We start from the raw sequence: 26862 nt of genomic DNA, 5'->3' as shown, positions 1-26862 counted from the left end.
TCAGTAGAAAGAGAGGATGTTTAATCAGCTTTATGCACCAGTGTGAACTGTTTCTGATGAGCAAGTCCTGGGATGGTAAATGAGGCATTGCAGAATGCTGCTCCACATCGCCCTGGAAGGCCACTCAACAGCATGATCACACCAAATCTTCAGTAACATGAATATTGCAGCTTAAGAACACAGGACTGCTAAATGTTGTGTAAAGTCTCTCAAAGAAAAGGCGCATTGATCATGCACAGATTTAGAACAACATCCTTGAAGATATTTGAAACTCAGCTGATGAAGTCCCCATACCCCTCCGTGCTTCTAGGGGTATGTTTCTGCACACATGACCATCAGTTGTTCTTGCAATGCCTCCTGGTTATTAAACAAGATTTCCCCTCAGTGATGCCTCATTTTAGCAACTTTGGTTCAGAAAAGTAAGTAAACCATAGACATACGTCATTTCAATGGTGTGGAAGGATCAGCAAATGAAGATTTTGAAGTACAAAAGGGGAAGAACAGTGCTTGGTAATTGCACTAAAATGTAAATGCTTTGGGGATAACAAATCATTTAACATAACATTTTTGAGCATGCAGATTCGAAATAGGAACAAGACTCAGGTTGGAAACGGATTCAGTGATAACCGGTTTTGTTTAAGTGGTTTTGTTTGACGGCTTTTAGAGACAGCAACATCACATGCAGGGACTTCTAGGTATTCCACAGCTTTTCTGGGTGGTGATGGGGAAGATAAAACAAACATTTTTCCTTTGTCTGATCATGTGTAAATGAATGATTCAACTGCTATATCAGTGATAAGATGATTGCTAAATGGTTCCTCTCAACTTCTGTCAATGGCCTGATGAAAGGAATTAACACTGACAGTGATAAGTTGTTTTCTCAGGCATTGAGACTTCATGACAAGAGAGGATTTCTTTTGCGGTCAAAAGACGTTTAATCAGTTGAATATTGTTCTTCATTAAATGCATTAGAGGCAGCCAAGGATTTGCCTGACATTTAAGCAACTTCTGGATTATCCTTTTGCCTCTCCACAGTGATGCAGATCACCTCTCTTCACTGAATGCACAGGCTGTAATGCAGATCAATTTGTTCACCATCTTTCCTGTCACTTATTTGTTGCATTTATCTCAGTAATTCATTACAGACCTCAACTAATCTGTCTCCAGGTTTTGAGGGTTCTTTAATGTAAATGTGTTTGCTCAAATATGTCAGGCTTAATGGACATGTTTTAGGATGATGCATGTCAGACTTAATGTATTTACCACATTAATCAGGCTTGTTTCCTTCACATCTATTTCTATTCCCCGAGAATGAGGAAACATGAATTCAACAGCTGTTTACTTAGTACTCCAGTAAAAATCCCCAAATTTTTAGTAGTTTACATACTGGTGGATAAAACCAAGTCTTTTGTCTGGCAGAGGGAAGTGTCCAGTATTTTTTCTTCTCTTACTGGAAGCTTGGTGCAAGCTTATTAAACAAGCAGATAAACGGCTATTGCCTTCATCAAGCTTTGGAATATGCAACTGGATAACTTATAATTAAGCACTATGAGTATGTACATTGAATGGCACACTCAGAAATTTAATTTGAAACATACTTTTTCAGTCCCAGTGTTCATCATATCTAGATTTCAGAAAGAAACCAAGAGAAAAAAGGCAGATGACGCTGGAGTTTAAGCTGGGCAGAGAGGAACCTGATGAGGTTCAACAAAGGCAAATGCAGGGTCTTGCACCTGGGGAGGAACAACCCCATGCAGCAGTACAGGCTTGGGGTGGACCTGCTGGAGAGCAGCTCTGCGGAGAGGGACCTGGGTGTCCTGGTGGACGACAGGTTGACCATGAGCCAGCAGTGTGCCCTGGCTGCCAAGAAAGCCAATGGGATCCTGGGGTGCATCAAGAAGAGTGTGGCCAGCAGGTCGAGGGAGGTTCTCCTTCCCCTCTACTCTGCCCTAGTGAGGCCTCATCTGGAGTACGCTGTCCAGTTCTGGGCTCCCCAGTTCAAGAAAGATGAAGAGCTACTGGAGAGAGTCCAGCAGAAGGCTACAAGGATGGTGAGGGGACTGGAACATCTCTGCTACGAGGAGAGGCTGAGGGAGCTGGGTTTGTTCAGCCTGAAGAAGAGAAGGCTGAGAGGGGACCTAATATATACTTACAAATATCTGAAGGGTGGGTGTCAGGAGGATGGGGCCAAGCTCTTTATCAGTAGTGCCCAGCGACAGGACAAGGGGCAATGGGCACAAACTGAAGCCCAGGAAGTTCCGTCTGAACATGAGGAAGAGCTTCTTCCCTCTGAGGATGATGGAGCACTGGAACAGGCTGCCCAGGGAGGTTGTGGATTCTCCTTCTCTGGAGATATTCAAGACCTGCCTGGACAAGGTCCTGTGCAGCCTGCTGTAGGTGACCCTGCTTTGGCAGGAGGGTTTGACTAGATGACTCACAGAGGTCCCTTCCAACCCTTACCATTCTGTGATTCTGTGATTCTGGAGCAAGGATCTGTTGATTAGAAGTGGTATCAGTACAGAAACAAAAAGGCAGGCTCTGTATTGTGGTCTAGGTTTGTGGGGAGTCAGATAATAAGAAATACTGGGGCACCACACAAGCAGTAAAGAGCGACCACCAGTTTTAAATGATGCAGGTGAACAAATGTGAGGGGGAAGGTGAGAAAAGAGTATATGGGCAGTAAATGGGTACATTTGTGAGAAAATCATACAGAGGAACCAGAAAGTCAGAGACAAACAAATTTATCTGGGATACTAGAAAGAATGCAGGTCCTCCTTCTCACAGAAAAGTCTGCGTATGAAGTGTGTTTTTCTATTATCATATAGATAGTTCCATAGTATGGATACTGGGTGTCAAATACCACAATATCAGAATATATAGATAAGGCTATCATCTTTAGAATTTGATACATCAATACAAATAATTACAATGCTGACATTTCATTTTAAGTCAAACGCACTTACATCTACAACATGTCATATGTCCTATGTTTGCTATCAGTCTACCTGTAAAATTGCTATCAAGTTGCTAGCCACTTGTCTATAAAACTTGCTGTGAAGGACAGTCCTGCTTTCTACTGAAAATGTAGTTTGATCACTTTTGTTTGCTGCATATAAGGCTTAAAGGGGTGGACTTTAAAACACAATGCAACACATGAAATACCAATGGCACTTGCTTTCTGGAACATCAGGCATCTAAGGGATTCAATCGAATGTTCTCTAAAGAAGACAAATCTCCAAAAAAGTTGCTTAAAAGACAGACCATCCTTTTTCTGACCTGATTGCCTTTAAATTAAACTGCAAAACCCTTCTGCAAAGTTGTTCTTAGAAAGCAGAAAAAACGATGATAAAGCCTGCTATAAGGCAGATGATTATCAAGAACTTTAATGGAATTGAGCGCTGGGCTACAGCAGAGCTACAAAAGAATCCCTTGACCTCAGTGTGTGTTTTTGTTCCAGCACAAAGCAGCAAAGTCTACAATGCACTTTTAATGTTGCTTTGATAGTGTGGAAGCCCAACCCTCTATCTAGCTAGAGACTTTTCAAAACCCTTTTAAACATCTGCAAGCATTTTCTCTGTATTATAGAAATGCCAGTATATACAAGGTTCCCATTTAATGTTGGATGGATCAATTTTGAGCAGCTGACCTGGACTTCTACTGAAAATTTGACAAAAATTAGACCCAACTCTCTCTTCAAAGTTTCAAAAATTCTGACTACATTTATCTTCGTAATCTTTGCCTGGCTCTGAATTTCACCTGAAATACTCCAAACAAACAATAGAGGTCAATGCCACAGTTAGATAATTTCTTTCCAAGAACTGTGAATCTTTCTACTGTGAATCCTAACCCCAGACTGCCTCAGGGAATTAACTCCCCACACAATTTCAGTAGGTAGCATCTTGTGCTTCCAGCGGAGCAGACAGTACCAACGACACCCAGATATATTTTGGATTGCTACTACCAATTCTTGCGTTATCAAGTATTTGCTCTCTAGAGTCCCCACAATGCTCAAGTGAACTGCAGGTCTAGTCAGATTTTTTAAATTTATTTTATTTTTATCAGTGATGATGTTCTGAGGACAAAATCCACCTGCAGTGATGTCCCTGAAGTCAAAGCTCAACAAGCTGTTATTGAAAACTGAATTTGGCCTTTAAGTTAGAATCATAGAAAGTTTTGGGTCAGAAGGGACCCCTAGAGGTCATCTAGTCCAACCCCCCTGCAGCGAGCAGGGACACTGCTAACTAGATCAGGTTGCTCAGAGCCCTGTCCAACCTGGTCTTGAATGTTTCCAGGGATGGGGCCTCCACTACCTCTCTGGGCAACCCGTTCCAGTGTTTCACCACCCTCATTGTAAAGAATTTCTTCCTTATATCCAGCCTAAACCTACCCTGTTTTAGTTTAAAACCATTACCCCTCGTCCTGTCACTGTTGTCTCTACTAAAAAGATTGTCCCCATCTTTCCTATAGGCTCCCTTTAAGTACTGAAATGCTGCAATCAGGTCTCCCCGCAGCCTTCTCTTCTCCAGGCTGAACAAGCCCAACTCTCTCAGCCTGTCCTCATAGGAGAGGTGCTCCAGCCCTCGGATCATATGAAGGATAATACCTGAAAGCAACAACTTTCCAGTTCAAGAAAATAATTCCTTTAGATGAACTGTCCATGCTTCCACATACTCTCTGAACTTCCGTGCTTTAGACCAGAAGTGCTTGTTTCACTCATTTAGGAATTGCTAAGGATAGAATGACCATTGGAAATCCACTATGGCGAACAAAGGTATTTACACATAGAAATATCTGTGACCAAAAAAAAAAAAAAAATAATCCTCTTTCTTTGCATTGAAACCTGAGCATAAATTTAAGAATAGACTTGAAACCTTCTCAGACACCTCTCATCAGCCTATTTAGGCTGGTGAATATATGCTGAGATTGTGTTTTGTGTGAAGTGTGAGTACATCTTTAGCAAAAAGTCTGCTCAATGTTGACTCGCTTCTCTAGCAAATGTGTCACCCATTTTTGGGTGACAAAGAGAAAAGGAAACTGGATGCAGAGAAATGATTACGATCCAGCTTTCAAACACAAGGTTTGGTAAATCACCACAGTGTTGATGTCTGAGAAAATGGCACAATCAGTCTTTCCTCCTTCAGCCTCAGCACAGGGTTATAACAACACTGAAGAATGATATGATTAGTTGTGATTAACTTTCCTCTTCATTACAGATGTATATTCCTAAAAAGAAAACAAGGTCAGGAACCTTTTAATTTGTGTAGGGACCTGTACAGCCAAAATACTTTTGCTCCTTCAAGGTGCCTGTATTTTAGCCGTAACAGATTAATATTATAGTCAGAGAAACTGTCTTTGGTATGACTGTTACTGTATACCATAGTGTTCACATGTGAAGTTGCCTGCAGGAATGAATTCTTCAGTAATTAGCACTTGTTTGCTTGTGCCATGGATTTTTGGCTTTTCCCTTGAAGCTGTTTATCAATGAAAACTCTTAGTATATTATAATTGATACAGTCACACTTTTCCAGGAGTGGCTGCTAATTTGAAACAGTACTTGAAATATGAAACATTAAACTTTCTCACAAATGCTTTTTTCTTCTCAAGATGTCCAATTATTAATGTCTCTATGTAGAAGTGTCATTTGTAACTGCTTTGTAATATTTTGGCCATTGTGACAACAGGGAAATTCAAGACAAACACTGACACTTCTACTCCCTTGGGGGAAACAGAAATCTTATCCTTTGTAAAATGAAGGCTTTTGTATGTTTACATGGGAGCAATACTCTCAGGAGCTTGACACATTGTCTACGCATTCAGTAGAAGAATTTTATTTATAGGAATATCTGGGAGACCCTGCTGTACCTGTCTGAGCTGGGGAGTCTCTCATGACATGAAGGGAGAGTCAATCTTTTGATCATGTCCTTCCTTTTGTTAGGTACTTCAGCACTTCCCACTTCATCACTCTTTCAAAACCCAACTACCTTCTTGCAAAGGGCTTGAGGAAGGAGCTCTGAAGACGACTGGACCTGGAAGTGATACTTGTGGATTCTTAGGCCTCCTGTCTGTGGGAAGCAGGAGCACAGGTAGCATCTGTTCTGTCAGGGCCACATGTGGCATCCTCCCTGACTGTATAGCAAAAGCATCCAGGGTATAACATATTTTTGTCTTAAAATTTTTTTTAGATGTTTAAAATATATATTCAAGTACTATATAGCACAATATAAATGACTGCTTCATATGGAGATGATCGTGTGTTCCTGAGATACAGGTATACTAGAAGGGAAATTTTATATTACTGTGCATTCTTGTATTCTTTCATTTTAGCAAATCCAAAGAGTCAGCAAAATACTTAAATTTGTTTAGATCAACAACTGACAATAAAATAAAAACGTAGCAACTGGCGTTTAACGTGTTTTTTGTTTAACACACCCAGGAGTCTCTCATTATTAGAATGCGATGAACCAGCATTGTCTTACATGATACCAACCTTGAAGACCCTTCAGTTATAGGTATCTTGTTTATTAGCTAGCTGGGCAGAACTGATGTCAGTTTAGGTATCCTACAGTGACAACTACACCAACATGTGTATTTCCTATTGTGTAAAGAACATCTTCCATGTTTAATCACCTACATCATCTATACATTCAGCTCTAGTTTGCTAAGAGTTTAGATAAAACCCCGTAGAATAAACCCATTAAAGTACAGCTACAAAATCACAGTGAACTTTGTTTTCTTAAAACAGTTACTTATGATGGTGAAGAATGCAGTAAGAAATGAATTTACTGCCCACAGAAATTTTCAAGATTTCAGAGATGTCCCTGTTCTGGAAGACCATCCAACACTGTGAAATTGTTCCATGAAAACAAGAGACCAAAAGCCTCTACCAGGACATGAACTGCCCTCTTTGATCAGATGAAGGACCTGGCTCACTATCTTGTGCTTGCAGCTAGGCATAGCATTTACAGAGCAATCCTTCCCATATTATTCCCTTCTGCTTCTGACCACCAGAAGCTTAGGAGTTGGTAACAAAGAAAGCGGAATTTGGCCCTCTCACACCTCAGGTAATTCTCCATACAAACAAGTTCTTTATAACCTCCAAAAGGAGCACAGCAGCAAAAATTCCAGTGTAAGATAAAATATAGCCAGATGACAGTGTTACAGAACACGGCACGATAATGATTTAGGAGTAGTCAGGAAGTGCACTTAGATCCATGCTTCTAATTTCCCAGGCTTGGGCTTGTCCTGCTGAAATAAGTAATGCCTGGTACGTTCTTCATTAGGAATCACTGTGCTAACATTCACAAATTTGCCTAGACCTCTATTATTAGGCTGCCCAGGGAGTTTGTGGAGTCTCCTTCTCTGGAGATACTCAAGACCCGCCTGGACGTGGTCCTCTGCGGCCTGCTGTAGGTGACCCTGCTTCGGTGGGAGGTTTGGACTAGATGACCCACAGAGGTCCCTTCCAACCCCTATCATTCTGTGATTCTGTGATTGTTTTTTCTGTGCCAATACTACCTGTTGCACATAACCTCTCCCATCATCAGAGTTTCCTGACATCAACAACTAGATCCTCAGAGCAAACTCCTTGAATTATACCACATAGTTTGACAAGGCAGAATAGGGATAGCTGGCATCCTGTATTAAGCCTTTAAGAGATGGCACTGTCTGGTGAAAAGAAGATGTTTCTGCAATTGGTATAATTCAGAAGATGTAAAAGTCTTTGTACGAGCTACAGCTGTTTTCCAAGGGCAGCACTGTCTGGCATCTCCGTAGCCCTACATACTGTGGACTTGTATAGACCTGGGCCACAGATCTACGTGTCACTTTATCCATGCCATCAGCCTTGGCAAAGGTGAAGAAAAAGGTCTTTTCTTTGCAAAAAAAAAGACTTTGGTGCACAGGAGGCCTAGATCCACAGTGATGACCTCTCCCAACTGAAAGCCAAGGCAGAACTGGAGTCTGACTTTAGGGAATGCCAACCAACCTGCTCCATAACGACTATGCCCTGACAGAGACTCAGATTTGGTGCCTATGGAGGAGCAAAATATTAAGGGTTACACCCTCAAAAGCCACCTGCATGACATATTACAGGACCCAGTAACAAAGTAATACATCAAAATATATAGCAATTAGGTCCCAGCCACCTCCATCAATTACACTGATGAACACCAAGGAAGCACTGGAGTCTTTTCAGAAAAAAGCTCTGCAAATAGCTGGTTTTTCTTGCTCAGTATCTGGATTAAAAAACTAAACCGAAACACTCCACATCAACTCAAAGCAAAAGTTTTGAGAATTTTGGGGCGGAGGCAAAATAATTATTTCAGTCTGAGGAAAAATAATTCTGAACAATCATAAGTGAGTTACTCTCTTTAGGATAATTTCTAGTAACAGAAAGTAAGTCCTCTATTCACAGAGTGAGAAGCACGTATTTCTCTTTTCAGGGCTAGTACCTACCCACTCACAGAATCCCCTCAGAGTCTCACACTGCGCTGTTCAAAGTTCTTGTTCTTTAGCTGCTGTAACAGAGTGTCCTGGGTTCAGCTGGGATAGGGTTAATTTTCACAACAAGCTGGTTGGGCTGACCCAAACAGCCAATCAGACGGGATATTCTATACCATGTGGTGTCAGGCTCAGTATTTAAGTGGGAGCTGGCTGAAGAAAGGGCTTTTGCTACTCAGGAGCAGCTGAGTATTGGGTGGTGAGAACACTACATGTTGTATATGCTTTTTATTAGTGTTATTGACTGCTGTTTTCTTCTCCCTGTGCCATTCTGTTAAACTGTTCTCATTCCAACCCACGAATTTTTGCCTTTTTCCTTCTGATTCTCCTCCACATCCCACTGGGGAGGGGGAAGGAGTGAGAGAGTAACTGCGTGGTTCTTTTGTTGCAAATTGAGGCAAAACCAAAACATGGAGCCAGGTTATGGCTGGGTTCTTAGACAGGAAATAGTTTAGGGATCTCTTCTGCAAGTAAGACAGCCAGAGTTTATTTGGCTGAATTTAGGACTGAAAAGGATGTGCAAGTTGATAAAGCATGCAAACATTCTCCTACTACCCCAAAGAGAAATGTGTTTTGACACGATATGTCTGTTCAGCCCCACTTGCTGGGTTGACAGTATTAGTGAAATGAAAGGGCTTCTAGCTAGCAGAATCACTTAGCGTCCTGAAAACACTGAATCAGATTTTAACTATTACTGTAGTCTCCACCTGCAAAGGGAACTTGCTAAAGGAGAATCTTTTTCATTCAGAATCAGTTCCTTATATTGGTGACATACTACTCTAATACAGATCCCAAACAGACTTCTGTATTGTCCTTCATTGCCTATTAGATGTTTTAACATGTACTGAGGTTAAAAATTAGTGTATGACAATCAAGAAGCAGGGCGGATGGTGCTACCCTCCTGAAAAGCATAGAGCAAAGGCAATTTTATTTTCAACAACAGCTTTAAGGTCTTCTCAACAGACACCTGGTTTGCTACTCCTTCTGGTTTAGTTTATCATAGTAATTATTCTGCTATTCAGAATTTTATTCTGAATTTTACTAATTCAAGGCCAGATGACAGAGTTACAGTGTATCAGTGTTATTCCCACTGAAAGCATCATGCACAACAACCCTCAAGTTAAACCACCATATGTAAACCGCTAATTTTGGAAGCCGAAATAATCTTTCATAGCCAAATAGCAAAGCCCTTCTGTCAAGCATTGCATTGATCCACAATTGGTAATGGTATGTACTCATCTTCTATATAGTTGGTGAAATCTGGCTATCAGGAACAGAGCTAAATGAATCATAAAGCTGACATTAGGAGGGCAAACAAATAAAGTAATGGGAATTAAACATGTTTTCTTCCAAGAACTGAGACAGCAATAAAATCCAGTGTAAAATATAATTTTGTACCTATCACATGACTCTGACATGTAGTCCTTGTCATGGTGTCCTCCTCTTCTTCTTGCAGGTTTTCTGTGACTACTTTAGCCTGTGCATAGTACAACAAAAGCGAAGAACATCTGTGACTCTGTTTATGTTGCTTCATGATAATGACAGAATATCTTTTCAGAAATAAACCAGAGTAAAGTTACAGGGCAGCTAAGAGTGGAAGTATGTAGTCTGTCTCATTCTATGAAAGATACCTGAGGATAACAACTTTCAACTTCATTCAAAGTCACAATATGCAGCAAAAAATACCCTTGGAAAATGCAACTTGGAAAATGCAAGTCTTTTTCTGCATTGAAAAAAAAAGAATTATGCTCAGTTCTCCTGACCTATTATTTGTTTCTTTCTAGAAATATTATGTTTCAGATTCTGTGCTAAAAAAAAGTGAACTTAATGTGTGATGTGGTATCTCTATAGTTCAGTTTGCAAACAATGAGCTTCAGCATTTTTGTTTCCACCTCTGTTTAAAGGCATTTATAAGCTAAACAGAGAGAAAAACTTCATTTAAGAATGCAGTGCAGACTAAGAGCCTGTATGTGTTACTCAAACCCGCTAGATACTCTGTTTTTCAGAAGGCATATTTTTGTTCTGTTCTTCTGCACTCCTATTTCCCAAATGTATATATAATCTGAGTATTTTACTAGCACACAGTGAAAACTCCCTCCATTACATGCCATCAGCGGCCATAATTCAGATCCAGGGACATAATTTTCTGCCACGTTATATAAATTAAACAGGAATGAAGATACTTTCAGGGTGATGAGAGAAGGAAAGCCAGCACTGCAGAAAAAAATACTTTCAGTATCTCAGAGATCTTAAATTATTTGTTAATCACTCTATTGTTTTAAACTACTCACAACACGTTCACAATAACATTAAATACCTTCTGTAATCTAAACCAGTAGAATTTATCATCATTTGCGTAACCTATTTTTGGTCATAGTATATATTCTGCTTTTTCTGGCTTACACAAGTAAACTTGTGACTAGCCTCAGTAAGACATGAAAGACTTGCACTCTGTATTTATAAAAGTGCATTTATAATCTCTTAATCCCAGAGATTTGATTACATCTTTTTTTCTGAAATGAGGCTCTTCAGGCTATGGAAAATGGAGAGGAGAGTATGTGCTCATTTGGCATCGAATTACGGGTAAAACAATTTCTCACATGTGCAGACTGCATGGCGGTCTGTGGCTTGCTGCTGATGTGACATTTCACAATATTAGGACAGATCTCCGGGTATTCCCCAAACACACAGACTGCAGACAGGCAGTGCTATACTAAACTCCTGGTGTCTTGATTTTGGTGCCGCACTTCCACCTCACAAAGTAAAGCCCATGGCTTTTCTAAATTACACTAGGCTGTAATAAAACCACAAAGATGAAATGAAGCAGTGCAGCACAAAAATGATTGTATCTCACCTTAAGCTCCAGCCAAGGACATGAAAAAGTACTGGAGAATGTAGAATATCCTTGGTGTGGGCTAAAGGATTATGTATTTCTGTTGGCTGGCCTTTAGAGCAAAGTGCTTTTTTGATGAACACTAACGGGAAGCATTTCCCTCTGAAGGTGAATGCACAAGGCCGCCATTGGTGGAACATTGCTTTTTCCATAAATTCAGGGGCAGGCAAGCAATAACATTCTTTGCATGAACAGAAATCAGAAGTAATTGGTGCATATGTTATGGTGTAATAGTGCCTGAAGTCTTTACCTGGCAAATCATAACAGAAGAGATTTAATCATCAAAAATCGAACAGGCTTTAAAGGAAAAACTTGCTAGAAAATTGATGTAAAAAAATGTTACGGCCAGGATTTAAAGAAGCGGTATATAATGATAAGCAGTTTTGAAATACAGCAGCTTCCACACTGAACCTATACAACTGAATGCACTTTGCATTGTTCAAGAAAGAAAAGAAATCTCCTTAGTTTAGAGCTTTTCAAAAGATTGATGCTGTTTTGTCCAAAAGCATTCATTTTGTCTTTTTACAAGCAAAAAAATGCACAACAGGCCATTCTACCGCATGCGACTCTCTTCAGTCACAGCTATCTCCTGCTTCTTTGCAACCTGCTTCAAAGTAAGCAGACACCAAAGAATAACTGGAAATGATAGTAATAAGATGCATGGACTTTGAATTTAAAGACTTTCCATTATTTTTCTTGTAGAAGTTTGGAGGACGAGATGAAATATCACATACTGTGGAATCTGAAGGTATGTCTCCTTCATAAATTAGCATTAAGAACTGTAAGCATGTTTTTAACCTCGTTACTCTAGATGTCCTCAGTCTTTTTGCACTAGATATTTCTTTCAGGAATGAAGTGTCATAAAAAAACACAATATCAAACTCAAAAAGATGAAGCATATAATGTAACTTAATCTTCAAAAACAACACAAAAAATACTTTGCTTCCGAGTGAACAAGGGAGTGGTATAGGACAGGTAATGCCTTTTCCCCATGACTAACACATCCTTGAAAACTAGATTAGTATAATTAGCACACCTCCATTATTTACATTTATTAAGCACAATCTTTGTAGTTGCCTGATAAAGTGCGTTTCTTGAAGATACACTATACAGTCCTGAATGAATATTATTGCTGCATTTAGAAAGACTTCACAAAATGACAGACAAAAAGCACAGCAAATTATTGCGGCATTAGAAAACAGTAAGTTAGAAAGAAATTGTAGAAGCAATGTGTAGAGTTTTTTGTACTTCTGTACAGTGCAGATATACCGTAAGCTGTCAGGACCATATTAAATGGGGCATAGTTAAACTGAGTGGCTCTGATAAGGGGCTCTGCTTTGCTATCAAAGTTCTAGATCAGCTGGATTGAATTTCCTGCATATTGCACATTTCCAGACTTTCATTCTCTCCCTTTCCTTTCAGTGACACTACAAGGACAGCCTTAGATATGCTTATAATTTGTGGTTATATAATGCAGGAGACATCTACATTTTAAAAGAAGAGATGATACCAGAGGAGTCAGGAGGAAAAAGTTGTCAAACACATTCGTTCTGCCTATGTTCCCTGTAAGTTTTAAAAAATAACCTTGCAGATGTTTTTAGGAAAGACATCTGCATTAAAGTAAAAAAACCACATTTGCCTGAAACTGAAACCATGTGTGCGATACTTTATAATCTTAAGCCTCCTAAACACCAGTATGAAGCTAGGAGTTCTTCCAGTTCCCATTATGAAGCTTTTTGAAATTCTTTTTACCCTTGAAACACATCCTAAAATACTTGTATTTCACATTCTCTCAGATGAAATAGTTGCATGTGCTGTACTTCAATAACTCAGTTTTATCATAACAACAAAATTAATATCCTCAACTTCATGCTCAGTGTTATATTTGGCACAAGTTTTCAGACCATTTTGTGAAAATTGTGATTACTGTTAATAATCTTCATAATAATATGGTCAAGACAGCTATCAGAAACGAGAAAAGAATGCTCATTGAGTTAAAGCATCTCCGTTTTCCTGGTGCTTGGACTTTAAAACGTCATGTAAAAGGCCCTTGCTAGGCGAGAAATTGTTCACTAAATTCTAAGGTTAATTATTTGAAGCTTCACAAGGGCGCCCATTCACTCTGACTTCAGGCTACTGTCCTGGACTCTCTCTGCGCACTTCTCAATGCACAAAAGTCAGCCACTCACGTAACCTTTCATGAAGGAGAATCCAGCAGCTACCAGAAAATAAAAAGAATTTTCTTCTAAATTGTAACATTCCTACTCCCTGGGCAAATTAAAGTATCAGGTAGAGTTAGTACCTTATTGAAGCATAAAACTACAGGGCATTAACAGAGATTTTCCACGGTACAGAGAGACATGGGTCAAATGTATGTTTTTGCTTTTGAAAGACTCCCTCTTAATTGACAAATATTCCCAAATGTGGTCAAATACTTTGCCTTTTCGCCATCAGCACTGCACTTTTCAGGCTTAATGATTTCTGTAATGTTCAGAGGAATGTTCAACACTGGCATGCAATTTTTAAGGAAATCGGAAAAAACGAAAATAAAGAAAACGGTCCTATTATTTCACTCCACTACAGTATGATTATAGCATCGTTGTGCATGTATCTCCCCTGGAATCGAATTGCCAGCAGAAGCAGTAGGATCTTCATGACTAGCTGTATAATCTGGTCTGTAGTCAAGCTGCCAACTTTTGTATTAATCCACAATTCTCTAGCTACACAAAATCTTTCTATCATATATAAACAGTTATTATCCTGTTTGCCTGTACTGGTAATAAAGAACACATCCTGAAGTTAAAAAGAAGGTAATAATGTTTCATGTGCTAAAGCACTTACCAGGGTCTGATTCTGCATTTCCGTATCAGCTTTTGTGTTGCTGTTTTTCTTGTGGTTTCCTTGAGAGCTGATAGAGTTGCCATGAAGAGAGGAGCCCTGGGAGCTGCCCTTCGACACACTCCTGTAGGAAACATTATTTGATCCACTTTCTGTCTGCTGAGCTGCTTTCTTATCAACTCTGCAGGTAGAGACGATTCCTCTGATAAATTACATTGCCCTTCTTCAATCACTCTACTTTTCCGTTCCTTTAATGTTTAAAGTAACCTCTCTGTATCTTTCTGTCTCTAGACCTTTGAGTGATAAATGTTTCTAACTAGCCTTGATCAAATCTGTCACTTGCAATTTCAGGTAGTATATCAATTTAGTCTTTCATGTATAATGATTTACATCATATTTGGGACTGCTGTGGGGCAAACATGAACATACAGTATAGCAATTGCTAAGTTCTTCTGTGACCGTAGGTTGCAGTAGCTAGAAACATAATTAATTCTGACTAGCTACCAAATATATGTTTGCTGGTTGCAACACATGAAGATGGAATATATTAAAACATGTACCTAATTATCCTGTCTTCACACACAATCTGCCTAGATTCTTGATTTCTGGAAGCATTTGCGTTTCTGTCAACTTGGATGTGACTTGCCATTCTTTAATTTCAAAGGCCATTGGTTTGGTTAACAAAGTAACATGAACAAAATTATCATCTCATTATTAATGTTTTTTCCTATAGAGATTAAAGTCCTGATAGTGTACTGACTGATCACTGTGACATATTCTCAGTCTAACATACATTGAAATTAGCGTCTGAGCATCTGTAAAGCTACAGTGCACAACACCACATCCCGAGCTGCGTTCCAGCATTTTACCTGCTTAAAAGCTCTTTCATAAAACTGTCTTTTGGTGAGTATGTAGCTGCGGTGGAACCTTTGACTTGTTCACACTCAATCTCACCAGGCGTGCCTTGTGAAGGTTCCATAATTTTGCTCTCCATGACATCCGCTAAAAGGTCACCGTTGTCTGTTTTCCTGTTAATTTCATTTTCTGTTTCACAGTGCTGTTCAGTTTTCTTTTTTTCTCTTCTTCTCTCTAACTTTGCCTGCTTAATTCCAAATCCTGAAACTTTTGCATCTTTTCTTTCTACCTTTGTTTTAGGAACGTCAGTCTTCCTGCTACTCAGTGCTGGAAGCTTACTCTTTCGAAAGCCAAACCAACTAGCTATAGAAGGCCCAGTCCTTTGTTTAGTCTCCGCAGTGGGGGATTTGGTCTTTTGCACATTTTCTTGGATGCATAACATGACTTTCTCCTCTATTGTAGGTTGTAGAGCCGGTGAACTCAAAACACCAGTAACCTTCTCAGAGGCTTCTGCTAACTTTAAAGACATTTGCTGTCTTCGCGACTTTGTTGCTTCCAGTTTATGAGGACACTTTATTCCATCTGAGCTTCGAAATGATGAAATTTGTTTGGAAGCTCCAGTAGCTGGTGCTTCCATCCCCAATTCTGCTGGCAGACCACTTTTTTTACTTAGAGCTTCGTGTTTAAAACTTTCAGTGCTTTTCTCACTGTGGACAGATAGACTGCGTCCATCTTTCTGAGAAAATGGTTTGTTTCCATCACATTTTGAAGTATTATGAAACATATCTACCTTTGCAGATGATCTGAAGGGCAGTTTGCTTGGGCTTCCATGCTGGCTATTGCAACTACTCATATTTCCAAGAGAACCTTGTCTAGAATAAGAATTTTCTGTGGTTTTAGGAGTATACGAAAGAGTCTCTGGTGTCACTGCTGACCCAGGAATAGCCTTGATTTGAAGTCCTTCCGTGGCTGAGTTCTGCCTTGTTAGAGAATTTCCTCTATCAGAAGTGTTTGTAATAATCTGAGTCCGTACTTTTCCGAGACCTTCTGTCATAGGGGCAGATGGCTTGTCCCCTGTATGAATGCTAAAACTCTGACTCCGAGCTTTCGCTCCATTCATGCCCAGAGCTGGCTTCAAGTGTGACTTGTTGCTAGAAGAAACAGACCTCTTAACTAATTTGTTTTCTAATCCATCTACTCTGTCTACCACAGAGTTGCAGTTTTCATGTGAATGAGGTGATGCTGTATCCATACTAAGTCCCACAGTAAAATTATTTTTTACTTTGGTATCAGATGTAAAGTCTTTTAACTCAGCATCCATTGCACCTCTAGTGGTTACACTTATGGATTCATTATGCTTGTACTTACTTGAACTCACGCTACTTTTGGAAGCTGCATTTATACTGTCTTTTTCCTGCTTCCCTGGTACAGTGGAGCTCTTTCGGAGAAGCTGGGGAGATTTGACAAATAATTTCAGTCCTACAGGGAGACGGGTTTTCATTCCTTTCTCATTAGAGTTTTGGGCAGCATGTGCAGTGTCACTACCATGAAACAGTGTTGACAACGGGGAATTGTTTACCTGAGATAGTAAAGGCTCACTTGTGCTTGTTGTATGACATGGAGGAGTTGCATGGAGACCGTTTGGCATCTTCTGTGGTTGATCCACCCCACTGTCACTGGAAGTATCTTTTTTACTGGAACATGCATGTTGTGAAGAAGTTGTTTCCAATGATGGACAACCTAGAGAAAAGGATCTGGCTGTCTGAAAATCTGTGTTGGAAAAATCACAATTCCTGTGGAGACTCAGCTCATTAGGCTTTTTTGGGCAGACTTGCTTTGTGGAAGCTTTGGAAAGCCCTTGGCATGCACTATGGGGTTGCTGGGATATGCATTTATTTTTCGTAATTGCTTCTCCATTTTCTTGAAGGCAAGATAATTCAGTTGTGGCCCCAGAATGACTAGATTGATTATGAAAGCCAGAGTTCACAGTTCCTTTTAACGGTGATGATCTCAGTATATTTTCTGCTGTTTCACTAGGACCAGCTCCTCCTAACTTTACTGCTAGAGGTGGTGAATGAGCATAATTAGGCCGAATCAACAGGGATGTTGACCTGCCTGGAGGGAGGGGTGGGGACGGTGATCGGGCTTCTACGGCTGCTAAATCACAATGAAAGTCTCTGGTTGGAGGTTCTCCATAGTCACTGGGCTCTATGTGGTGCTGAGGCAACAGTGGTGATGCTGGACTCTGACTCTTTGGATACTTTGACCCGTCGCCTCTGCCTGGACGTTTCAAGCTGGGCAGGGGGTGGGCAGGGGGCTTTGGAACCTGGAAGTCGACTTTTGAGTCAAAATTACGAGGTGGACTTTGTGCCTTTTTGAATCTTGAAAGCTTTACAGGTGGCAGAGCAGGTGAGTTTTCAAGGGTTGCAGGGTCCACTGACTGAGCTACAGGTGTCTCCTCACTCTCCTTCACTGCAGTCTTCTGTGGAGAAAATTTACCTCTGCTGGGTATTTTAGTCAAGTTTGGCTTTTGATTGATTCCTGCCTGCACAGTGGAGCTTGAATTGGCGTTGTATGATACATCATACATGGACTTCAGTAGTTTTTGTTGTGGAGTATTTTGCAGTGTCACTCTTCCACAGTGTGAAGATTCACTGCAGGTCATGGGGACAACTGTATTTTTATTTCCTGTATTATGATCAAGAGTCTTTCTCTCGGTTTCATCTTCAGGTCTTTCCAAAGCAGTATAGTTTCTAGCATTGGTTCCTGTCTGCAAATCAGTTATTCCCTGAGGTATAAGTTCAGTGTATTCTGCACTGGACCTAGTTTGAGGCTGGCTGATTGAAATCTCATTTCTTGTTACAGTGACAACTCCAGTTTGATGTGAGCTGAATTCAATAGGCTCACCATCCTCAGCATCAAATATTATGCTAATGCACTCTTCAGAAGAGGTCTTTTTTATAACCTTTTGTTGTTTAATGAAATTACATGTCTTTGGCCTAATGTCTGAGTGAGCAGATATCTGCTTTTCCTCTTTGTCAGTAGATAAAAACTGAGAATTCTCCCTGCCTTTGAGTATGTCAGAGGTCTTTGTGTACTTCTCAGTAAAAGGAGTTGCTACTAAATCTGACGGACTTTTCTCATCACTGCTTTCTATATGCAATTCATCCAACACTTCGTTGTCGTCAGTATCTGAAAGCTGAAAATTAAGGTCCTTCCAGCCTATATTAGCGTGGCTTTGATTTAACTGTAACTTGGGCAGCTTTGCTCTGGTACACAATTTTACTTCTGCCTGAAATCCACTGACAAAACTAGTCAATTTTTCAGGTCTTTCCTTTGAATTAAAATATGAACTTTCTGGCAAATGTTTCCTATTAGGATCCCAGTCAAAGAGACTATCAGAAACGCTGTGAGTTAATTTGTTGCAATAGGTCCTGCAGTCTTTGCTTGGTACCTCCTGCAGCAACAGTAAGGAGGAAGAGTCGTCATCTGCATCATCATGCGAATCTGAATCGTAAGAGAAGGTTTTGCTATGTTCAACGCAAAGACCTCCTATTTCCATTGGCTTACAATGTGTCTGTTCGTTATGGCTGCCACATTTAACTCCAGGGGAATATATTCCTTCATTAGAGTTCATGCAATCTTTGTAACCCCATTTTGATATTACTGCAGGTGTTTCAAGTAATATTTTTTGCTTCTGTAATTTCTTCAGCCCTTCTAAGATATGGTTTTCCTTGATACGAGTTGGAGGTAGATCATCTGCAGGACTTGAGAGGTTGCTTGGGAGCGAAGAACCAATGCTCATTCTTTTATCCCAGCTCACGGACGACTGGTAAAACAAAATAAAACTCGCATATTACTCACAAGTGCTGTTAATAAAAAGTGTTACCATTTAAGTAAAGAGATTTAGGAGTTGCACAGGGCATTACATTTCATCCATTGCTATTAATAGCAATGTTCTTTTTAATAAAGGATTTCAAAATGGTGTGAAGGCTGCAGTGCATTTAAAACCTGTAGGAAGAACAATACACATAGAAGGATTAAGATAAAGAAGAACAATCTGGATTGTGAAAGACAGAATAAATGAGGAAACTATAAGCAAATTGGAATGATAAAGGAATTGTTAAAAAAATTAAAAGGGAGTGAGACGGAGGGAGACATTGAGGAAAACTTAGTGAGTTTAGTGACAACTGTTTTAAATATAAAAGAGAGAAGAAAGAGAAAAAATCTGACATAGGCAGCTTTTCAATTAGTCTTGTTTCAGGTGAACTTAAGCTAATAAATTTAGAGAATTAACTTGATTTACCCTTTTGCTGCAAGTCTTCCCATCATTCCAAGTGTAGGAGGAACCACTGGAATATTCGCTGCAAGCGCTTGAGAGGGAGAGTTCACTGCTACTGCAGCTGCTCCGAGGATATAGGCGGCTAGGACCTGTCATATTTGATTGACTCTGGCATTTCAAGACAGGTATACTGGATTTCACATTCTGCTGGCATTCCTAAAATACGAGAAGAAAAGATACATATTATGGCTGGAAAAAGATCATTTAAGTTCCCTGTGATTAACAAGGACAAAGAAAAAGCACATAAGCTACTTACATCTCCCTGTTATGCCATTAGCATCTAGTGAATTTAATACAGAGAACTAAATTAAAAATCGCTAACATTTTCATTTGTTGGGGGAAAAATCCACAGTCCTCCATGTTTTCTTCTTTATTCTCGAACCACTATTCTGCTCTTCTTTTGCTAAAGATTATTCTTAGTCTATTTGAATTATGCTTCGTACATAAGCAGGTTGCTTCAGTAAGATACGGAAAACAAAGTTGTAAGAATACAAGCACATCTTGACAACTGCATTATAGCCCTACAATGTAACAGATGAGGCTGTGCACCCTGGACAAGGTAAATTAATTTAGTATCCCAACCAGAATGTCCACTGAGAATGGAATCTCTCCATTACAGTCTAATTTTGGTTTCCTATCTAGTTCAAAGCTTTGTCTAAGAAACTCTCTGACGTAGGGCAATCCATCTTTGTGTCGCTCGCAGACAGCTGAAGCCTCTTGCTTATGCAATTTATTGACACTTTATGGCTGCCTTTAGTACTTGTGTAGTTATCACCCCTCTCCAAATGCAATTTCAGCTGACTGTGACTAAGTGCCAGCTTTGAGGAACAGAGTAATGAAGAGCAGATAGCACTTTAGGTAAAATATTAAACCTCCGTAGGAGTTTCTAGGATGCCTTTAATTTGTTTTCAAACTAATACTCTTGTGCCTAACAGTGTTAGAGCTTCTTTAATGTTAAGTGCCTGCACCATTCTGTTCTGCTATTCTCCCGTTTCACTACAGAATCAGACACCTTTTTAATTACCAGGAACACCAGACAGAGTGACATGACTCTGTTTCATAAAACTTTGCTTTGGATTTCATTATGGCGGAATATAATTGTGCAAGCTCAAACAATATTTATTGATTTTTGTCTGTAGATACAGCCCAAATTAATTTTGCTTAGATGAAAATTTTACCTTTATATTCAGGAAGACACAAGAAATCTGAAGTTATGGGATCAACAAAACAATCCTCAAAATTGTATATGCAGTAGACAGAGCTTCTTCATGCAATTTTCTGGAAAAATGCTCAGTTTGTAGGCTCTTCTCATACACTAACATGTTTGTTGGACTTCTGCTCCTTTCTTCCACTCATTCCCCCATGTCCTCCCATTTATTACTATGAGGGTTGAACCTTTTTTCAGTTAAATGGGAGAGAGCAGAATTTCTGCTGCTGAGCAGTTCATCAGTACAGCTGTTCCCTGCTCAACTGATATAATAAGTTTTGTTTTTGACAAACGTAAGTACAGGGCAAATCATTATTCTCTGTCACAGGCAAAACCTATGAATGGGAAAATCATTTAGAGGTAGCAAGAGCACATTTCACCTCTGGGAGTTCTTGGTACATGTTTTCCCAGGAAGTCAAATGGATGCAGGAGTAGCTTTTAAATCCACTGGCTCTGGGACGCATCAGAGGCAGGCCAATGCCTGTGTTTTTGGCTCTGAAACAGACTTTCTTGCTTTGTTGAGACAAATTACTCTTTATTCCTGACATCATGGTTCCCATGGGAGACCTTCTCTCATCAGCTTCCTCAGCTTTGACGGCGTCACTCCCTGTAAGGTTGGCTGTATAGAGGCCAATGGCAGCATCTGTTTGTTCTGGCTATTTCGTTGCCTTTCAGCTGTGGCATTGGGAAAACATGTCATGTCAAATTTCTGCCCTTTATACTGGGCCCTGTCCCAGTCAACAGTATTTAAGGGAAGGATGCCTGTAAAATCCTTTCCTGTAAGAATCTACTGTAGGAGGAAAGAGGAGATCACAGCATACTGACAAGCACTGCCGTCCCTTCCTGCCGTCTTCAGCTAGCCTGAGAGCCTTCCCATCCCCTCACTTGGTTTCCTTTGCACCCAAAGAGAGGAGGAAGGCATTTGGCCCTACGGTTTTAGCAAGTGGAAGAAGGGAGATATCTAAGCAAAGCAAAAGAACAGTATATTACTGTAATCATCTTTATTGTTTAAGAGATGAGAAAATGTGCAAAAAATATCATGCCATTACAGATTCTGAAGCAGGATATCTACCCAATTTCTTGACTGAATTCAAATCACTAAAGAGAGAGTGGAATTTTCTCCTGCAATTTACCTTTATTCTCTAAATTGTCTGAGAAAGTACTTTGAATAATATGTTTATGATGCATTAATTAAATATATTTAACTTGCATACGGCTTTATTAACTGACATGGTGAAATTTTACTTTTCCGTAATCATGACTCTTAATTTATCACCTTTAACAAAATTAGAGTAAAAAGGCCTGAATGTAGTATTACAATTCAAACACATAATTTTTGCTAGAAACCACAGAAAATTGAAAGAATCAGACTACTAAGACACAAAACTGTATTTGAAAAACCTAACCGGAAGGCTTAATTACATATAACGGAAAGGGTCGTTAGCATTTTTGTGAACCTTTGAAACAATGCTTTTTCATTAAAGTATATATTACAAAGGAGATTACATTTTTGTTGACACTACTATGCTTCATGATCAAAGGCACCCACAGGTTCAATGTCCTGTTCTTGTCCTCTTTGCTTCCCTCTATCTTTCTGTGAGTTTTGTTTTTTAAGCTACTTTTCTCTTTGACAATGAAACATGAAAGCCATGCTGGCTAATGTTTTGCCAAATAAGCACACTGGCTAACCCCTTCTGAAAAAAAAACTGCAGAGCACATGAATTTTTAAAAGTTCATACATAATATATCATAAAAGTAGGATGAATAATACGGTGTACGGGCTTTAATAAAAAGCTCCTTGACCATTTCTCAGAGATTCTGAGATGTAATCAATACCCAAAAAGGCATCTTAGGGACACTGCTAAGATTTACACTTTTTTGCGCAAAGTGACACTATCTGCTTACTATATCAACTGAGGACACAATATTGAATTTCAGAGAACAGAAGGAAAGAAGTATTGTTACCTGCCTCAACAGTGTTTCAATTCAGAGATCAGCTTTATGGCTCATCCCTGACATCAGACTTCAGAGGCGAAAAGTAGGATGCCAAACGAGGGGTACAAGGATAGCACAAAAACTCACATGAATCTGAGCATCAGCATTTCGAGATTGCATCAGGCTTCTGTTTCGTTCTACTTCTGAAAGCAAATCCCCAGATGAGAGGTCTAAGATGCGTGAATGGAGTTTCTGGGGGGGAGAAGAGAATGAGCATAGCATAAGCATTTGTCAAATATGCAGCAAATCAGCATTTTTAAAATTCCAAACTCTGCTGTTAAATTTCAAGGGAAGTGAAGACCCCCAAGGTGAAAGAGAATTTGTTCTAATTTGAAATGTGCTGTTTGTGCTGCTTACTTTGTCCATGATGTCCTGTCTGCAGAACCGATCATTCTTCAGCAAAACAAACTCTACTTTTTCTTCTAGTCACTGTTTTGCAACTTATCATTATTTCACATGCCACAATGACAAATGAATACGAGTCCCACTATTATCCACAGAGTCTGACAGCTTTCAGGAAAAAAGCATAAAAATGAACTCCAAAATTAACATTTATAAATCAATCAACACGTTAAATGTTGTTTTATTTACGAGCTGTTACACCTTGAGTGAATGATTGCAAAAGTGACCCTATTTTTAAACAGCATTGATCTGCTGAAGACCTCCCTTGCACACATTTTAACTCAAAGTCATTAATGTCATCTGTTAGGAACAATTAATGTGAATAGAAAATAATTACATCAGGGAACTAGGGACTCAGAGGATTTTGTGCATTAATATTCACATGCTGTTCGATTATATACACAGTTCTTTTTTTCAGTTTTGCTTGGAAGGATGGCTAAGCTTGTGCCTCTTCCTCCATATTCAATTGTATACTAATTACTAAGGCTTTCAGTGTGTATTAAGCCTGATTTGTTTTAACTCTGCTGTTTCAGTAAAACCCATGATTTATGTGAATGCCTTGGCCGATGACTTCAAAAGAAGAAATATCTGCAGTCTGGTCAGTCATTGGACCAACATATCGTGTAACAGGCAGTATGGATCTGACTCACAGTTCACCGAAATCAATGAAAAAGAACTTGAAAAAAAAACCCAAACAAAAGGACTTTGGATCAGGCTTTTTTCATTTTCCCATTAATTCTCTAGGCTCGCAACCTGACAGACCACATCTACCCCCTCCTCTGCACCGCAGCGCTCAGCTTGGAGGCACCAAGGTGCAGACCCTGCCAGGGCGCTTTGCCAGGGGGACCGTGTGAAGGATGCGAACCATGGAGACTTGTGGAGGCTGCATGAGCGGCCCACCATCCTGTCCATCCACAAAGCTTGGTCAAAGGGAATCTGTAACCACACTGCACAGCAGTAGTGATGGCAAGACAGTTCTTTGCAGGGCTCTGAAACATGAGGCACGCAGTATCTTACGCCCAGCTACTCCCCAGCCCGCCCTCCTGGTACCCACTGCAGAAATTCATCTGCTAGGGAACAAAGCAGGTGGCCATTCCTACAGCCTCTGTTAACTGCATGCTGTGCTTTAGGCCTCTATTCCAGACAATCTAGCATTTTTTTTTTTAAACTACTACTTATAAATTTGGGAGCAATTTCTCAAGAGTTACATATACACCCAGGTTTCTTCAGGAGGTACTATATGTCGCAGACAGATTATGGAAAATCTCAGTGATGTTCTGTATAAACATATTTTGTCCAATATATTGCTGAACAGATTTAAATGTTACAAGCATTCAGTATCCAATATACTTTTCATTATAAATATTAAATACATCCTGGCTATGTGTTTTTTAACATCAGTGATGCCTATCGCCTAGTTATTCAGTGCACACCTTTTAAAGTGTTATTGCTAGAACTAATGTCAGGTGCTTGTTCAAGATTTAAGCTCCAGGTAAAATGCCTTCCCAAACTCACAGTTTTACTGACTTAGTACACGTGTTATTCTTGACAATAACTCCAGCTGTATCACTGAACCACCAGAAAAATCCACTGTTTTGAGAAGCAGGAGTCACCAGTGTTCTGAATGAGTGGTGTACTTGCTCTTTGCAGAGGAATTACTTTCTCCAGTGAAACCAGTCTCCTGAGTTTTGCTTCCGTAGGTGCTATAGCCAGATCTGTGCATCAGAGAGGATGACTGGGGACACCTGAGATGGATGAGCATTTATAGTTGAACATTTATTTTCCCAGAAAAAAGTGTCCTAGAAATAGTGCTGCTGAAGTTTTACAGTTGTAAAACTGTCTTCCCATTTTTCCAGCAAGGCATTTTAAATACTTCATTACTGAAATGGGAACATATATGCGTTTCAATAAGGGAAACTAAATATACCCCCATAATGTCATCCAACAGAATTTAGTGCGCTGCTGTTACTGTCTGTATCAGACATTAGAGCAGAGATCAGCCCAATTGGATCTAACACTTTTGAACAGGCAGAAAACAGAAACAATTTTTGGCCAGTGACAAGACATAGCCCAGTGGAGCACGCTGTAAACAGCTCGGAGGTACGGAGGTCCCTCCACACCAGCTCAGTGACCAGAAGGGCTGGGCTGCACACCTGGCACAGTATATTCGAATCATCTTCACCAGCATTAAACTCTACGACTCTATAAAACTATGATAACAAAGACGAATCAGCAGACTAAAATGATTAACAAAGAAGAAAAGTGTGTTCTCAAGACGTATAATGTGATTAAATTCCTGTATCAAACAAAAGATCACCACGTTGGGAATATTCCCACACACACATATGCAAATAAACAGACACACAGCCTGCATAATGACTAGCATTAACAAACAGCCTAACAAAGTTTGAGTTCATTAATTAAATATAGTCACACAGCACTGAAGCAAGTCATCCAATTACAAAAGAAAAATGATAAGAAAATTGTTTTTCGTTCATTTATTTTTTCTTTTTCCTGCTCTATTTTCTAATTAAAAAATGTGAAAAACTCTACTAGTTGTTAAAAAACCTCATTAATGATCCATTCAAAATCAAGTAACAGATTGTGCTAACTATGTATCTTGAATCTCATTTCTTCTCAGATAAGTAAAATGTACTGTGTCCTTTACAGGTATTTTCAGATGATGGTCACATAACCGGACCAAGGAGTGCCTTGAAAACTGTACAATATTAACATCACTGTTGATGCTATCATGATGCAGGGCAACAAAAGGTGGACCACAGCACCGAATGATTTCCACAGAAAAGATCACATCATTTTAAACGAATACTTAAATATAAAACTGAGGAGTTACAACTACAAATACAAGTCACCTGCCCCATTTGTTGGTGCCCTATATAATGATAAGGGAAAACTAGGCAATATTTGTACATGGTGGGGAACGTCTGGGCTCCTCTGAACACAGGGATCCATCAGGAGCACTGGATTGCAGAACAGAAAACCCTTATGGAAGTGAATACAGCGTGGGCTGGGCCAACTGGCTTGGAAATTACCCTGTCCTGAGTACTGCCGGGGAAGGTGCAGACTAAAAAGTTGCTGGCATCTTAGCTAGACTGGACCCATGCCTCTGCAGAAAGTGGGTGTTGAGAGGCACAGAGGCCAGGGCAGAGCAGAAAGGGCCTCTCTGGGGCTGCCTGTAACCAGTAGCAGGAAAGCTCCTCCTTCATCTGTGAGATTGATGCAGAAAAGGCCGTGCCCTTTGTGGCTCAATGTCAAGATTAACTCCCGTAACCCACACAAAAAATAAAAACAAAGCAATTGATAATTTAGGTGGAAACCTATTATATCAAGTGCAGTAGGAAATACAATTATCTGGCAGGCAGATAACCAATCCATCAAACAGCAGCCCGGCTCCCCTTCCCCCAGCAGTATCCTTATTAAGGCTTTCTAGGAAGATGAAAGCAGGCTACTACCTGCTGGCATGAGGCAATATTACAGAGAGACTCCCCTAACTATTGTGCCTCCTGACTGAATCTGTGCAGAATATCTATCAGTTCCCATCTCCTTGCTGAAACGTCTAATGGCCTGCAGCATTGCCAGAACAATTTTCAATGAATTATGCCAAACCGTACACAGCTCTCCAAGACTGGATGAGTTAATTGCTATTAAATCAATTGGCTTTGCTTTTCTCACAGCAGCCAAAGTCCATCATTCACAAGAAAGAAATTCTCTCTCTAGGTTCTAAGGAGACATTTTCATCCTGGTGCTCCGTGCCAAAGCTGTCAATGTTTGTTTGGTACATGTGGCCTCGTCCCACCTCTGCCGTTACCT

General features: G+C 39.9%; 1 protein-coding gene across 3 annotated transcripts in view; it reads right to left on the bottom strand.

Annotated features, from left to right (window-relative positions):
- Positions 1-26862, bottom strand: part of NCKAP5 (NCK associated protein 5) — a 404131-nt gene that overhangs the window by 45571 nt on the left and 331698 nt on the right. For 2 of the 3 annotated variants that reach the window (XM_075430787.1, XM_075430785.1), the window contains 5 exons: positions 22717-22821; positions 19392-19583; positions 15100-18914; positions 14234-14411; positions 9898-9976 (listed from right to left, as the gene is read on the bottom strand). In XM_075430787.1, the coding sequence (XP_075286902.1) occupies positions 9898-9976; positions 14234-14411; positions 15100-18914; positions 19392-19583; positions 22717-22821 (4369 nt within the window). The remainder of the gene's footprint in view (positions 1-9897; positions 9977-14233; positions 14412-15099; positions 18915-19391; positions 19584-22716; positions 22822-26862) is intronic. The other variant, XM_075430786.1, reaches the window with a different exon arrangement.

Source organism: Opisthocomus hoazin, chromosome 9, assembly GCF_030867145.1.
Source record: "Opisthocomus hoazin isolate bOpiHoa1 chromosome 9, bOpiHoa1.hap1, whole genome shotgun sequence".
NCBI classification, from domain to species: Eukaryota; Metazoa; Chordata; class Aves; order Opisthocomiformes; family Opisthocomidae; genus Opisthocomus; species Opisthocomus hoazin.
This window is presented reverse-complemented; position numbering and strand designations above follow the sequence as displayed.